This window comes from Sinocyclocheilus anshuiensis, unplaced genomic scaffold (assembly GCF_001515605.1).
Source record: "Sinocyclocheilus anshuiensis isolate Anshui unplaced genomic scaffold, SAMN03320099.WGS_v1.1 scaffold461, whole genome shotgun sequence".
Lineage (NCBI taxonomy): Eukaryota > Metazoa > Chordata > Actinopteri > Cypriniformes > Cyprinidae > Sinocyclocheilus > Sinocyclocheilus anshuiensis.
Window position 1 is genome coordinate 3,058,240 of NW_015541005.1, and position 14,291 is coordinate 3,072,530.

Here is a 14,291-nt window from a genome sequence, read left to right on the forward strand (position 1 = left end):
TACTTTTATTCACACGCAGAGGAATTTCAGAAGGCACAAATTGCCAAGCTGTTCTATCATAACAAGCTCCAGTGAGAACATCTGACCGCAAAAAGCCTTTCTACTGGCCAACTCACTGTCATCAGTCTAAATGCCTCAGTGTTTATTCCCCTTCAAATGGAAAGAGTCGGCATGAGTTTACTTTGTACAATATTTTGAGAGAAGCAAATTAAGACTGGAACAAATTAGTCTAATAATTCTGCAGATGATTTAAAGGAATGTTTCACAGAACAATTAATATTTTGTCATTTACTCATGTCTAAACTCACAAATGCATCAAGGAGTGTTTTCAGTCAACAACAAGTACATTGAAAGTCAAAGGTAACCAAAATAGTCTGGTTACCAACATTCTTCAAAATATCTTTTATGTTCTGACATGAGAGTGAGTAAATGTTGTCAGAAATTTCTTTTTGGGGGAAATCCCTTTAAGGTTTTAAGATAAAGGAGAACAAATCTCACAAATTGATATTTAATCATTCAAAGCAAATTGTACTTAGTTTACAGTGATTGCTGTAAGAGTCATAACGTTCTCAGACAGGGCATTCAAAATTGGCACATTTGAAATTTGCCACTCTTGTCAGCTTTTACACCTCTCGTGTTCTTACTCTCAGTTATGCTAACCCACATCCATGCTTCCTATTGTTTCTCAGTGTAAATGTCGTGTCATGTTTCCAATCATCCAGACATTTCTGCGATCTCCTAGCTGAGATCTGAGTCCTGGATTCAAGGTCTAGAGTTATAATCCTGTGCTGCTAATACAGCTATTTCTGCACACCTGAGATCAAATTCACATTCACTGCTAACAACTGCTAAAGAGGACAGACTGGCACTTGTGATGAATGCAACAGAGCTGGAGGAGCACCAACAGCGAGCACGTTAAACGCTGACTAAGGCAAGTCTGCTTAAGGAGTGTTTAGGGGTGCTGTTCTAGGAGTCATTTTCCTAATGAAATTCTTTCACAGTATACCAAGGCTAAAATAATTGCATTTGTTTTCAGCTATTTTTGTGTGCAAGATTATGTCAAAGTAGCTTAAAAAACATGATTTTTTTTTTTGTGCATGGTCATGGCTGCTGCTTTGCACAGCAATATAGGCAATATAAATTCAGTGCGCATTCCAGACCCATCCAGGTGGCCTGTTGTAGTCCTTAATCAAACTGTGAGGTATTCTTTAGGGGTGTGCAGTACACTGCAGGCAAGGCCTTTAACTTTAAGTGGGTTGACACTCGCCAAGGTGTATGCGAATCACACCTTGCTTGTGAAGTTTTAATAAATGTTCGAATTCGGTTGGCATAGAATGCACGTTCTTCTTGCTCTCCCGATCATCGTAGTAATGGTTGGTGATCGGCCGACTGTCATTTGGATGTTTATTGAAGGGCCAAAAACCATATAAATGGACATTTGAACAGATTTCTAGTGCTAAGCTGGCCATGATGAGTCCTGTGCTGGGACGAACCGAGTTAAGGCCTCTCTCACGCCAAAACTTCGACAACCTCCTCAAGTATTCTGGATTCAGGAAAACGGGCAGCGGGCTGTCGCTGCCAAAGTCCTCCAGTGTGTAAAAGGCACGCAGGGATACAGGCGTGTTGTGACCGTAGGAGAAGGCTGGCAACAGCAATAAGGCTTGTCCATAAGGACGAAGGCTTTCCACAAATGGACGACGACGCTCCATCAGTCCACTGTACCTGTAACAGATGAGGAGGAGAAAGAAAAGCTTGAATATTCCTCACAGTAATTCGGTCCCGTTAACAATGTTTTTAGGTTTTTCGGTTTAGTAAGGAATAAATAGGCCCTATCTGTGAAAAAATAAATGCAATTTCATTGCCAAAGATAAACCCAATAATAAATGCATAAAAAATTGTTTACAGAAACTTTTTGAAGACTTTTCTTAGACTTTTTAGAGGTGCCATAAATGAAGTCTGATAAATGCCCTTAACTACATACAACACAACAACACTATTTATAATTTTATAATATAAGCTATATTTATAATTTATTTATATGTATATTCATACTTTTTTGCAAGTATTTTGATATTAAAGGTACGTTGTATGATTGTAGAAAGAAAGAAACATTTTCACTCAGTTTATTAAATTGATTACATAGTATTTCAAGTGTTTATTGATCATTTGATAATAAGATTAATCCAGGACCCTAGACTGTAGAACATTTCGACTGTTTCTTTTTATTTTATTTATTATTAACTTTATAAATATCTTTCTTTGCAAAAAAACAAATAGACTCATAAACAATATTTTTCAGATAAGTAAACATTTGCAGTCATATTCCACATAAGCTTCGGTGCATGCCTTCCCGCCATTTAAAAACGGTCGCCAATTGCCAGCCTGAACACGATCTGCTGTGTGGGATAACAAATTCTCGAGATATTTAATTTGATATTATCTATGCTTTACTGCTGCTTTTATATCATTGGATAAGATTTCGAAATTCAGGAAATATAATCGGTTAGCCAGACGAGGCTGAACTACCGCAGCTATGGAAAGTATGAAAAAATAATGTGGGCAGTTACCTAGCAAATTGTCCATTATAAAATGTTGGAAAACTTTTAATGTGGCAAAGAGAATAATGTGTATATTTAGCTAAACGCTGTCATATGAACAACCATCAGTATCGACATTGATCTCATAGTTGTAAGCCACTAATTTCGATGACAAAAAGTGTCCTAACTAATCTAAATTCAGCTCTATGCGTTTGATTCAATAAATGGAACTGACTCATTTCGGTAATTGTACACTGTTTGCACTATACGTTTTTCGATTCACTAAAACAAGCTGCTCTTTAGGGTCATTCGTTCTTTAATTGAACTACACTGGCTGGTGGAGCTTTAGGTTTTGAGTCACTGGCTCATAAGAGTCGGTGTTGATGCACCATGGAGTGTGATATTAGAGGAAGTACTTTGTCTGCATCGGAGAAAAATACATGTGCGACAAACCGTATCTGATATATCAGCCTTAATAACAGTAAATCATCTGTCCACATAACAAATTGAATAGAAAAATAGCACGTGGAAAGCCCTTCTTTGAGTGAGTTTAAATCACGGATTGATAATCGTTCATCCTGTTCACGATGTATTAGGCACTGCTGCATTTATAGCAGCAAGAAACTGATTCTTTGTCAAAACAGAATGACATCTTATTTGTCACTAAAGCCAAACCCACAATCACAGACTCACTTCTCATGGAGGATGCTGGGGTTTGCAGTCACCAGGCTGGTTTTGTTGCCCACATCTTTCTCATATCTGTTATCCAATGGCGGAAGGTTGCATCTAAAATGCAAGGGTAGACAGAGATAAAATGAGAGAGGTACCATTTTGGCCTGTGGTCTATATCAAATACAGTGTTAAGTCTTGTACCTACATTTAGGAGCATAAAAAAACATGAATAATTATTGTGCCACCAATATTATAGGAATTATACTAATGTGAATTGATATTCTGATAATTTTGACTCTAATCTGGCCAATAGGTAACATGGGTTGATCTAATACATACCTAATGACAAACTGGGCTGAATTAATTTCTTCTCCACAGCTGCTGTTGGCCAAAATACCTCCATTCCCCACCACGGCACATGACTCCCATGTTGCATTTCCAAAGGGCTGCTCCTACAAACACACACACTGTAACTACGAATTCATTTCAAGAAACCATACAGTACAGGTGCATCTCAATAAATTAGAATGTCGTGGAAAAGTTCATTTATTTCAGTAATTCAACTCAAATTGTGAAACTCGTGTATTAAATAAATTCAATGCACACAGACTGAAGTTCCACGACATTCTAATTTATTGAGATGCACCTGTAATTCACCCTATGTTTTAATGCTGGTACACTACCTTAGCTAATATGTTGAACAGGGCTTGTGTCACCTGTAGCGGCTTTCTCCTCTCTCCATCATAGATAACATTTGACCCCAGTGGGGTGTTATTCTGTGTGACCACAGCCTTTGACACAGCATGGCATTTGCTACTCAGTAATGACCTGGAAGGAAACAGATGCTCATTCTGATGTGTTGCAGTCATGTGAAAATCTAATGAATAGACAAAAAGAAGCTTTTATATTTTTATAGTTTATAGGCCAGAAAATCCCAATATGTTTTTGTGTAATAAAGACATAAAATCGAACCTCAAAGGAACAGATCCTTTGATAATAGTTTTCATTTTTGGGTGAACCGTTTCTTTAAAAGGGTCATGAACTGCCTGCTTTTTATTTTGTACTGTTCTCTGGTCCACTTATAATGTTATCAAGATTACATCAAAAACATCATAATTTAGAAGTAATATGCTGACTGTTTTTAACCCCCCTCATCAAAACGCTCTGTTTGAATAGACGTGGCGGATTGTAGACTCAGAAGTAAACGCCTACTGCTATATGATTGGCTAATAGTTGTGTGTTTGACAGCCGACATCCTTCACAGATGAACGCTGCTGTGACTTAGGTCAAAACCCCATAAATACTCAATACATATCAAACGATCTGTAATGACAGACAAAGCAATAGTCTTATATTAATGTCAAATAATGTCCTGACATTACTGTCAAAGTAATCGTCTTTTAGTTTCAGTCTTTCTGAAAATCCTGAGTCGAATTCCGTCTTGTTTGTAAACGAATCTGCGGTAGTAAAAAAAATTAAAAATTAAAAAAAATGTTAAAAATTGAAGCGAATAAAGGACCAAGTTCTTACTGACAGGGTCTGGAACTTTCTTACAAATAAAGTTACTTCACTCTTTTCTAATGTTGGGATCAGAAGGAAGGCAATGCAAAGACTGTTTTTCCACAACTTGGCACTGCACAGCGTCTTGTCGTCTTCATTTGTTTTCTGTGTAGACCTGCGTTTGCCTCTCTCGCTCTTTCCAATACATGCGTGAATCAGTGGGCGGGGCTAAAGCAGTGATGTAGAAGCAGGTGTTGATCTTCCTCTGCGTGTTTATCAATGTCAATGTCAATGTCAATTTTATTTATATAGCACTATTAAACACAACCGTGGGTTGACCAATGTGCTGCACAATAAAAACATTTCAATAAGACAATACAAAATAATTACTAAAAGAAACAGTACAGTAGAAAGTTCTCATTGATAAAACGCCAAGTCAAAAAGGTAGGTTTTCAACATGGATTTATCCACACTATTACATCATGGAGTAGAACATTCCACAATCTGTGGGTTTGGCAGATTGGCTTCAATATAGGCTATGCTGTTTTTAGACTAATGAGAAAGTTTTGAGTTCTGAAACTTACAGGATGGTGGGAGTAAGTCACACATGTGCAAGTCACAAGTGAGTCTCAAGTCTTAACCTTCAAGTCTCAAGCAAGTCCACAAGTCCAAGTGTGAGAATCAAGCAAGTCAAGTCAAGTCACTGCTTGGGTCAAGCAAGTCATACAAATGATTGATGATTTAACTGAATTTATATATTAAAATAAGTTAAAACTACAATAGTTATGGACTATGGGAGTTTTATTTGCAACAAAAAAAATGCAATATGCATTTTGTCCACATACAGCTGAGTTGTTAAAACAATCATGATAGTGAAATCGTGTCCATGATTAATAATTTTTTCGCTGGGCTTGGGCTATTAATTCGTTCCCTTGTTTTATTCAATTGTGGCCATGATGTAATTTGTTAACGTTACCTCATTTCTAAATAAATCGAGTGAACAGTTTAACCCATCTTAAACGTTAAACCTTTATTTGTGTCCATTTGATTGTGATATATTTTAGGCCTTAAATTTTCAACAGACATTTATCAGTAGCCCCTGCAAGGAAACCCCACCGCGATGGCGACACTGTGCTGAGATAGCAGCGGGAGGGAGAGTTTTGACTTTTAAAAATAACGACAACCTGTGAACGTTAAACGGCAAACAACTAAAACCAACACGGAACTTGGCGTTGTGGGGTCCTGAAGGAGAAGGGACAGGCAGAGCAGAGAACAAAAGTTTGCTGTTGTGCAGTCATGGATGAAGATTCTGAAGAATCGATAATGGAGGACAGGTCAGGATTTACGGAGGTATATTCAAGAAAGAAAAACTCAAAACGTAAAAAATCTTATAAGGACCAGGAAGATAGTGGGGATATGGTGGTAACTACACAAGATACAATAAAAAACAACAACAAAGCAAATCAGGAAAATCCAAGAGAACAAATTGTACAAAATACTGAGGAGAATGGTTTTAAAGTTATGTTGACATTTGAAAAGAGTTCAGGAAAGCATTTGCATCCAATAGGACTATCCAAAGCGATCGATAAAATCATTGGAACAGTTGTTTTGGCTAAATGTTTAGGACAAGGGAGAGTTCTGATAATAGTGAAAGATGTTGGACAAAAAAACAAACTACTAAAGATGAAAGAAATGAATGGGGAAAAGATTACATCCAAAGAGATTGGAGTAGCTAAGGTACATGTTTTTACCGCTCAATATATATTAAGATGTTTTTTTTTATATATATATATTTGAGTTTTAATGGTTTTACATGTTGTCTTAGCCATTTTAATCCTCTTAATTATTTGATGTGTGTATGTCTTTAAAATGTTCATGGGTCTGCCTGTCATGTGGTCAATCACATGACAGGAATAAGGAAGTAAACCAGTACAAAGCAAGCAGCATGTCAAACAATCAGGGTCATTGACCAAACAACCACGCTGGATTGTGGAGTTGTTCATGGACTTGCCTTTCCAGTATCTCACTCACTTTGGATTATCACTTTCTTTGGAATTGTGTATATACACCGGTGGACACTTCTACCTTGGGACTTCAACACACCGGGATTCTTAAGGACTGTTTTAGGGTACGATTTAAATGGACAATCTGCTTTTAACAGCCTAAGTTATTCTAGTTTTATTGTGTTTTAAGTTCCTTGTGCATTATGTAAATACACGATTTATTCATTCTACTTTTGTTGTTGTCTCATCTTTTTAAAACACTTATTTTATCTCACACAGTTTAATCTGACCCATTTTAAATCCATGTAACTCGGCCGATAAGGCCGATCGTTACAAGCCTAGTAAACCTTTATAAAATTGCCTTTATTTGAACCAATATTTAACAGGCTATAACTATCCTATAACAATTTTTGTGACAATAATAAATATCATTAACCATATTTCTACAGTTATGTATGATAAATAGCCTAGGTGTGGTGCTGTGGATTAAATTGCTTATTTACAGTAGAGTTTTGTACAGTTTACATCTACACTTCAGTTTACATGGTTGGTGCTATTCAATCTGGTTTCCGCTAGCTTCACCACAGAGACTTTACTGTTCACATATAAGTGTCGTGTGTGGAATTCAAATGGGCAAGCGCTGCTTATTATCACTTCAATAGTGTGGTGAAAGGGTCGAGCTACAGTCGTTGTTAGTGCTGTGCGGGCGCGAGACACCGGTCCGGTGCGGTCCAGCTGTTCTCTTGCGCTGCGCGGTTTAATCAGGTAACTTAGCGCCATTTCATCACTTGGCTTTTAGTGTTTGTTTCCCATGCGCTACGTCACCACAGAGACTTTACTGTTCACATATAAGTGTTGTGTGTGGAATTCAAATGGGCAAGCGCTGCTTATTATCACTTCAATAGAGTGGCGAAAGTGTCGAGCTGCAGTCGTTGTCAGCGCTATGCGGGCGGGAGACACCGGTCCGGTGTGGTCCAGCTGTTCTCTTGCGCTGCGCGGTTTAATCAGGTAACTTAGTGCCGTTTCATCACTTGGCTTTTAGTGTTTGTTTCCCATGCGCTACGGTAAAGCCGAGGCGATTAAAAGATACCCGCAACTCTAGTGTAAACTAGTACAAATACATTTTTTATCGCTCCTATCTTTTGGACTGAAATAGCGCAGACACTAATATGTGGGGGCTTGGTGAGATTTTGGCAATCGGCTGGGTGCTCCCGATGGCCAATCAATTCTAAGTCTAATTTTCCTTTCCTCCACAGCCAATCACGTCGGGCCCCCTCAATCTGCGGGCCCTGGGGCTTCAGCCCCGCCTAGCCCTTATATTAATCCGGCCCTGGGCAGGGTTGCCAGGTTTTCACAACAAAACCCGCCCAATTGCTACCCAAAACTAGCCCAATGGCATTTCGAGGGGGACTCCCCGTTAAAAATAGCGTTCTGGGGGGTAAAATACACCTTTTTGGTGGGGTTCCCCTGGTAAAATTCGCACTCCAGGGCCTAAATATCACGTTATCGGGGTCGCTTTAACACGCGGACATGAAAAACAACCCACGGCAACAGTGATAAAGTAGCCCAATTCCGCGGGAAAACCACGGACTTGGTAACATTGGTCCAAGGGGTCTGAAAAGGGGTCCGAAAAGTCGCTAAATCTAGCGACAAAGTTGCTAAATTGGCAACACTGTGTCCACGCTCTTACTGCTTGCCTGCTGCGTCACTTGGTTAGGTTGCGTTGCGTTCAAAAACAAACAGATATTTATTAAACAAAAGACAAGTTATTTCAAGTAATTTAACTCAAGTCCGAGTCAAGTCTCAAGTCATGAATATCAAGTCAAATTCAAGTCAGGTCTTTGATGAATATTTGTCAAGCAAGTCTCAAGTCCTAAAATTTGCGACTTAAGTCTGACTCGAGTCAAGTCATGTGACTCGAGTCCCCCACCTCTGGTTTTTATACAATGACCTCTTATGTCAAAAGATCAAGGGAATTTTGTTTTCTCAGTTCATGACCCCTTTAAGTAAGCATTTCTGTAGCATATTTGTCTGGTTCATGTGATCCATAATCAACAGAACAATACTTTTACTCTTATCCAACAACGCTTTGCCACAGATGCCTCAGTTTAACCTTTATGAGAACATCTCATGGTCCGCTCTGGGATACTGTTTTACCTGAATCTTTTAAAGTTTGCCTCGTGTTTTTTCCATTTGTGCGAGTAGTTCTCCAGTGCCTTGGCAATTAATACATTGTCTCTGAAAGAATGAAATGCATACAAACAGAAATGACATACTGTGGTGGTTCACAAACATGTGCTTCATGAGCTAGAGATGCATAAAGTGATTTCAGGTTTAATTGTTTAATTTCTATAAGAGAAATTACAGAAATGTAAACATGAATAATTAATTTATAAACACAAACCTGAAATAATTATATTCTAATATGACTGAAATTAATAAATGAAAATATGAAAATAAATAAAATGTATAAAACATTAACTATCTGGAGGCATTTATGTTTGGTGTCTGCTATGTAAAAAAATCAGTCATTATGTGCTGTGAAAGCTTACTTGCTGCATCCCTTGCAAGATTTTGTTTCTGAGCTTTTTTGAGGAATCCTAGATGAAGGGTGAGGGATTACATTACTGTAGAGAGAAAGAGATTTAAAATGTACATTTACTCTACATTTACATATAGGCATGCTTGCAGCCAAATTTTTCATATTTAAACAAAATTTGTTCTCTGAATGACTAATTTGCTGTTCAAAATAATTCCGTTTAGACCGTTTGCTAGAATGTTTGGCATCCGTTGAATGAAAATGATCGGTGTGAAACGCTGGCGGAGTGAACGATTCTTGAGTTGTGAGCGCGGGTGCATCCTCCACCATGTTGGCAGAAAAACATCTTTGGACTTTTAGTAATTTAGTAGTTAAATTTTCACAAAATCATGCTACAAACATTCATAAGAGCACTAGACAAAGTTATCACATAGCCATGGTTATGAAAACTATAACAGTAATAGCCTATGTATTGTTGCATGAATAATAAACAACTTATCAAATTATCCACCCCTAACCTATTGTAAAGTATTAACAAATTTTGATGCAATAAATATGGTATGATTTAACAATGTTCATCCCTCCAAAACAGAGAAAACATCTTTCACAAACATCTACATGTCTGTAATGAGCTTCCCTGAATGTCAGCGGAGACCAGTACAACTAGATGAGCCCCAGAGTCAGATCCCCAGTGATCTTTTGCTGCAGCATGGAACAAACTGCTGGTTCGTCTGGCCAGAGGAGAACTGGCCCCCTGACTGAGCCTGGTTTCTCCCAAGGTTTTTCTCCATTCTGTCACCGATGGAGTTTTGGTTCCTTGTCGCTCTCGCCTCTGGCTTGCTTAGTTGGGGACACTTCATTTCCAGCGATATCGTCGACTTGATTGCACAGATTTAAACTGAACTGAGCTGGACGATGACATCAATGAATTCAATGATGAACTGCCTTTAACTGAAAATTGAGTGTTTACTATTGTCCTTTTGCATTATTGACACACTATTTTCCTAGTTGATACTGTAATGCTGCTTTGACACAATCTGTATTGTTAAAAGCGCTATAAATAAAGGTGACTTGACTTGTAGGGGTTATTTTAGCACAGTTTTTAACCCCACCCCAGACTTCACTCATTATCAAAGCCTAGCTACGGCCATGCTTGCAGCTCACATAACGGCAGATAAAATATCAGTAACTATTGGCTTTATCAGGAGAACATTAACAACAGTTAGTTCCCGTGTCCTTGAATTTGACAGGCTGTGCGAAAGTAATATTTTGTGTGCTGCAGACAACCTGTCTCTGTCTCACAACATATTTCTCCCTTGATCTCCTTATCTTAGTTTTCACTTTCTGTCCCTCCCTTACTTTCTGTTACACCATATCACAGTGTTTCCACTGCATTCATTCTGCCATGGCGGGCCGCCACACTAAAAATCATCCCCTGCCATGGCTGCAGCTTTTCAGTGGCATCATAATGACGCCGCTCACATCATTCACAGTCGGGTAATTAGTGGAGGAGACAGAGCAGGACTTGAATAACTACAGAGTTTGCACCTTATTGCATGTAAATGGCCAAATACATACAAAATTATGTCAAAATACCCATCTTGGCAAGTGTTCACGTAAACACAGTCGGTTTATATTAAACATAGTCTGTATATAGGTTATTAAGAGAATATAAATTGTTGAGAAGCAAAACGCACATGTAACAGTATATTAGATCCATGCATGAGGTCTTAAAAGAAACAGCAGCCTAAATAAACCTGCTGCTGTCTGTGTCATTACTGTTTATTTATACAGTGAAGACTTTCCAGTGTTATTTTACAGCTGAATTGTAGTAATTCTGTACCTAAATATTACTGTTAGACCGACCTGGAAAACTTAAAGTACTGTTAATTTCATTTGTATCTTGTTAATGTTTTTTGTTTAAATTCAAATAAATTCAATTCTGAGTTTGAGTGCACATGATTCTTGGGTGGGGAGGTTTAACCACCAGGGGGAAGGAGGCATGATCCACAGGAAACTGTCCTGCCACCATAACTAGAAAAAAATCCTACAGGAAACATTGATATCATAAATATCACTTTCTGCCTCTGTTGCATGCTGTTTGCAAAATAGAGCCAGGCGTCTTTGAGTTGAACCCTCAAGCGTCGTGGTTAAACTACGCTGATTAGAGCTGTGAGTGATCCTGTGGTGTAAATGTAGTATTTTGTTAATTTGTCTGAAGTATTTAATTTGACATTTCAAGAAAGATGTTTTATAAAAAAAGAAAAAAGAAAATTCCTCTGAGCAGTTCACATATCCAAGCTTCAGTAAATCTAAACACAAACATCCTTGTTGAAAAGAATCCTAAAATTACCTTCATACTTCAGACAAACTACCGTGAGAACTATAATCTCACACAGGTGACCTCTGACCTTCCAAACTCAGGATATAATCTATTTGTAGGTTTACCCTTCATGAGGCCTATGTAGCTATTTAGCATTTTAGCGTTACAGAGGTGATTCACCAAAATCCACTTTTATTATACTTATCTTCAACTAAAAATTAAAGACTTAATTTTTTTTCTTGTAATTTGGCATCTAAATAACAGAAGCCTAATTCACATTACCTATGATGGAACAATTCTGTGCCGCCGTGAAGTTCTCAGCAAGTTTAATCTCCCACATGCCTTGTTGTGATTAAAGGCTACTGTTGCCAATGTAACAGCACACAATAAGGGAAAGGTCACAGCCATGACAGAAAAAAACATTACCCTCAGTAATGCCATGGATAATCATTTATATATTTCCTCAAGCAATGTAAAGCCAGTGTTAAAGCATGTTAAATAACTGATACAAATAGACACAATATAATATTACACTAGAAACCACATTTCAAAATGTAATGTCAGTTTGACTGACGAAATACTCAGTATTTTCAGTAACCTGCAAATGTTACTTTGAAGAACTATTTTTAGCTGATCCAACTTCTCTGAGCTTTTCTATTTTTACCCGATCCAACTTCTCACAGTATTTTCATATCATTAACATGTCAAGATTCAGAATGCTCTAACCTAACGCAAACTGTGCTTTTCGGCTGTTCAGTGCACTTATTGTATTCCAGCTGACTTAAGAGCGAGAATGTAAACAAATTACATTTATTATGGAATTTGATAATCGATTATGATGACTGTGATAATACTCAATGTGTTACAGAGACTGTCTCAAAGATTGAGAAAACAAATGTACAAAATAAATTAAGAAAGATCATCCTGCCAAATTAGAATTTCTGCATTAATATGCATACATTTTTTACGTTCATTTTCTTTTCATTCCCATGCAGTTGCAGTGTATTATGCATATAGAGGAATGAGATCAATGAGATCAATGTTCAGACAAGCAAAATAAACTTTCAATTATTTACTAATGTGAAATGCAATACAAAACTTTACTGAAACAGGGTAAACAGCAAACATCTAAAGTCCAATTTTAAGACCTTTCCAGCATTCTAAAACATTGAACCATTTTCCCAAAAGCATCGTCTTGCTTTGCTTTCATGAAAATCCCTTCATAACAAAGTAATGTAATATTTTACTAATCAAATGTCTGTGTGTATCTGACAGTAAAATTATTAAAGTGGCCTTTGCTTACTAAAAAATTACTGGTCACTAACTTGACAGAAAAAGACAATTTCAGTCTTGGTAGCCAGCAGACGTATCGATGTGCTGTAACACTCAGGTCTTTTAAAGTTCACTCTCCAAATAGAAGGATAGATAAGATACACACAGGCTGAAATGGATATACTCACTTGTTAGAGAGGAATATCCAGAAGGCCACACTGCAGAAGGAACACAGAAGGATGACAGGAAAAAGCCAGAGCATAAGAGTCCTCATAACGCGCATCCACTCTCACGCACAAGCTTTGGCGCACACATAGCCGCTGACATGCATGTGCTCTCATAAACGCTCATTTAAATGCGGATGTTCCCGCTGCCAACGACTTCCTCTTGTGCTCTGCCATCCTCTCCTTATTTTATCCCTGAGTCTGTTTCTTGACAGCTACTCTCTTTTTCTCTCAGACTGTTAATCTCCTCACCCTCCCTCCCTCCTCTTAATGTAACTGCCGCTTGCTCTCTTTTCCCTCTCTTTTCTCTACTGACAGGCCTTGGCTTTTTATCACTTCTCTGCTGCTTTGCCCTTCTCTTAATCTATCAGCCCACTTTCTTCTCGTCTTCTTGTCCTCCACTCCTTTCTTGGCCGCTATGTTCCTTTAAGGCATCTTTGTTATTTTTCCATGCTTCTCCACCTCATCCTTCCCTCTGTACTTCCTTGTTTTGTAGGAGCTGCTCAGTTTCCTTCTGTCCGGTTCCCTAGAAATCTCAAACTGTGCTTCTGCTAATGTTGGGTCGTTCTTGAACGAACGAATCTTTAATGTGACTCGGGAAGAACGAGTCGTCTCGGGAGTGATTCGTTCAGTCGCGCATGCGCAACATCCTATAGGTTCTGTACTGGAATTAGTCAAGTAGTTCACCCGGTTCGAGTCTTCGGGTTTTTCGAGTCGTTCGCTCGTCACGTGACAGCCCCATAAGCTTTAACCAATGCAGTCTGAGCCGGAAAGAGAATTGATTAGTTCATCTCTCGAGTCTTCACTCAAAGGTCCGAGTCGGTAAAATGATCCGAACTTCTCATCACTAGCTACTGCATTCTCAACCCCCTCCCGCTTTCGCTCACCCTGGGCACAACTTGCTTGCCCCTCCCTCCCTCCCTATCTCACTCTCACACACACACATTCTTTTTTGTTCTCTCTCGGGGTAATACGAGTGCCGAGTACAGAATTAGCCCATGACAGCACCTCATGACTGGGAGGAAGGGTTGTGTGCTCTAGAGAAGGGTTTTTTATGAAGGTAGAATGACGTCAAAAAGATTTGCATACGCAGGGTAAGAGTTGTGGAAGTGTACATAAGACTGTAAGGAACAATAGATAGAATCTAGGTTTTTTTTTTTTTTCCTTCTCCTTTCTTTCCCTTCTGTATTTCTTTCTTCCAGAAGAAGAAGAAGAATCGTG

At 38.4% G+C, this 14,291-nt stretch overlaps 1 protein-coding gene across 2 annotated transcripts; it reads right to left on the reverse strand.

The window, feature by feature from the left end:
* Window positions 1-257: 257 nt before the first annotated feature.
* Window positions 258-13,967, reverse strand: LOC107690315 (alpha-2,8-sialyltransferase 8F-like). Of its 2 annotated transcripts, none has more exons than XM_016488620.1 (8): window positions 13,926-13,967; window positions 13,035-13,621; window positions 9,265-9,339; window positions 8,870-8,950; window positions 3,926-4,037; window positions 3,549-3,661; window positions 3,231-3,323; window positions 258-1,722 (listed from the first exon to the last, which is right to left on the reverse strand). In XM_016488620.1, exons 2-8 carry the CDS (start codon window positions 13,127-13,129, stop codon window positions 1,248-1,250), a joined length of 1,044 nt encoding a protein of 347 aa, XP_016344106.1. In that variant the 5' UTR covers window positions 13,130-13,621; window positions 13,926-13,967; the 3' UTR covers window positions 258-1,247. The 2 variants fall into 2 exon arrangements, with proteins under 2 accessions (XP_016344106.1, XP_016344105.1); XM_016488619.1 differs by having other exon boundaries at window positions 259-1,722; window positions 3,893-4,037.
* Between the last annotated feature and the right edge of the window lie 324 nt (window positions 13,968-14,291).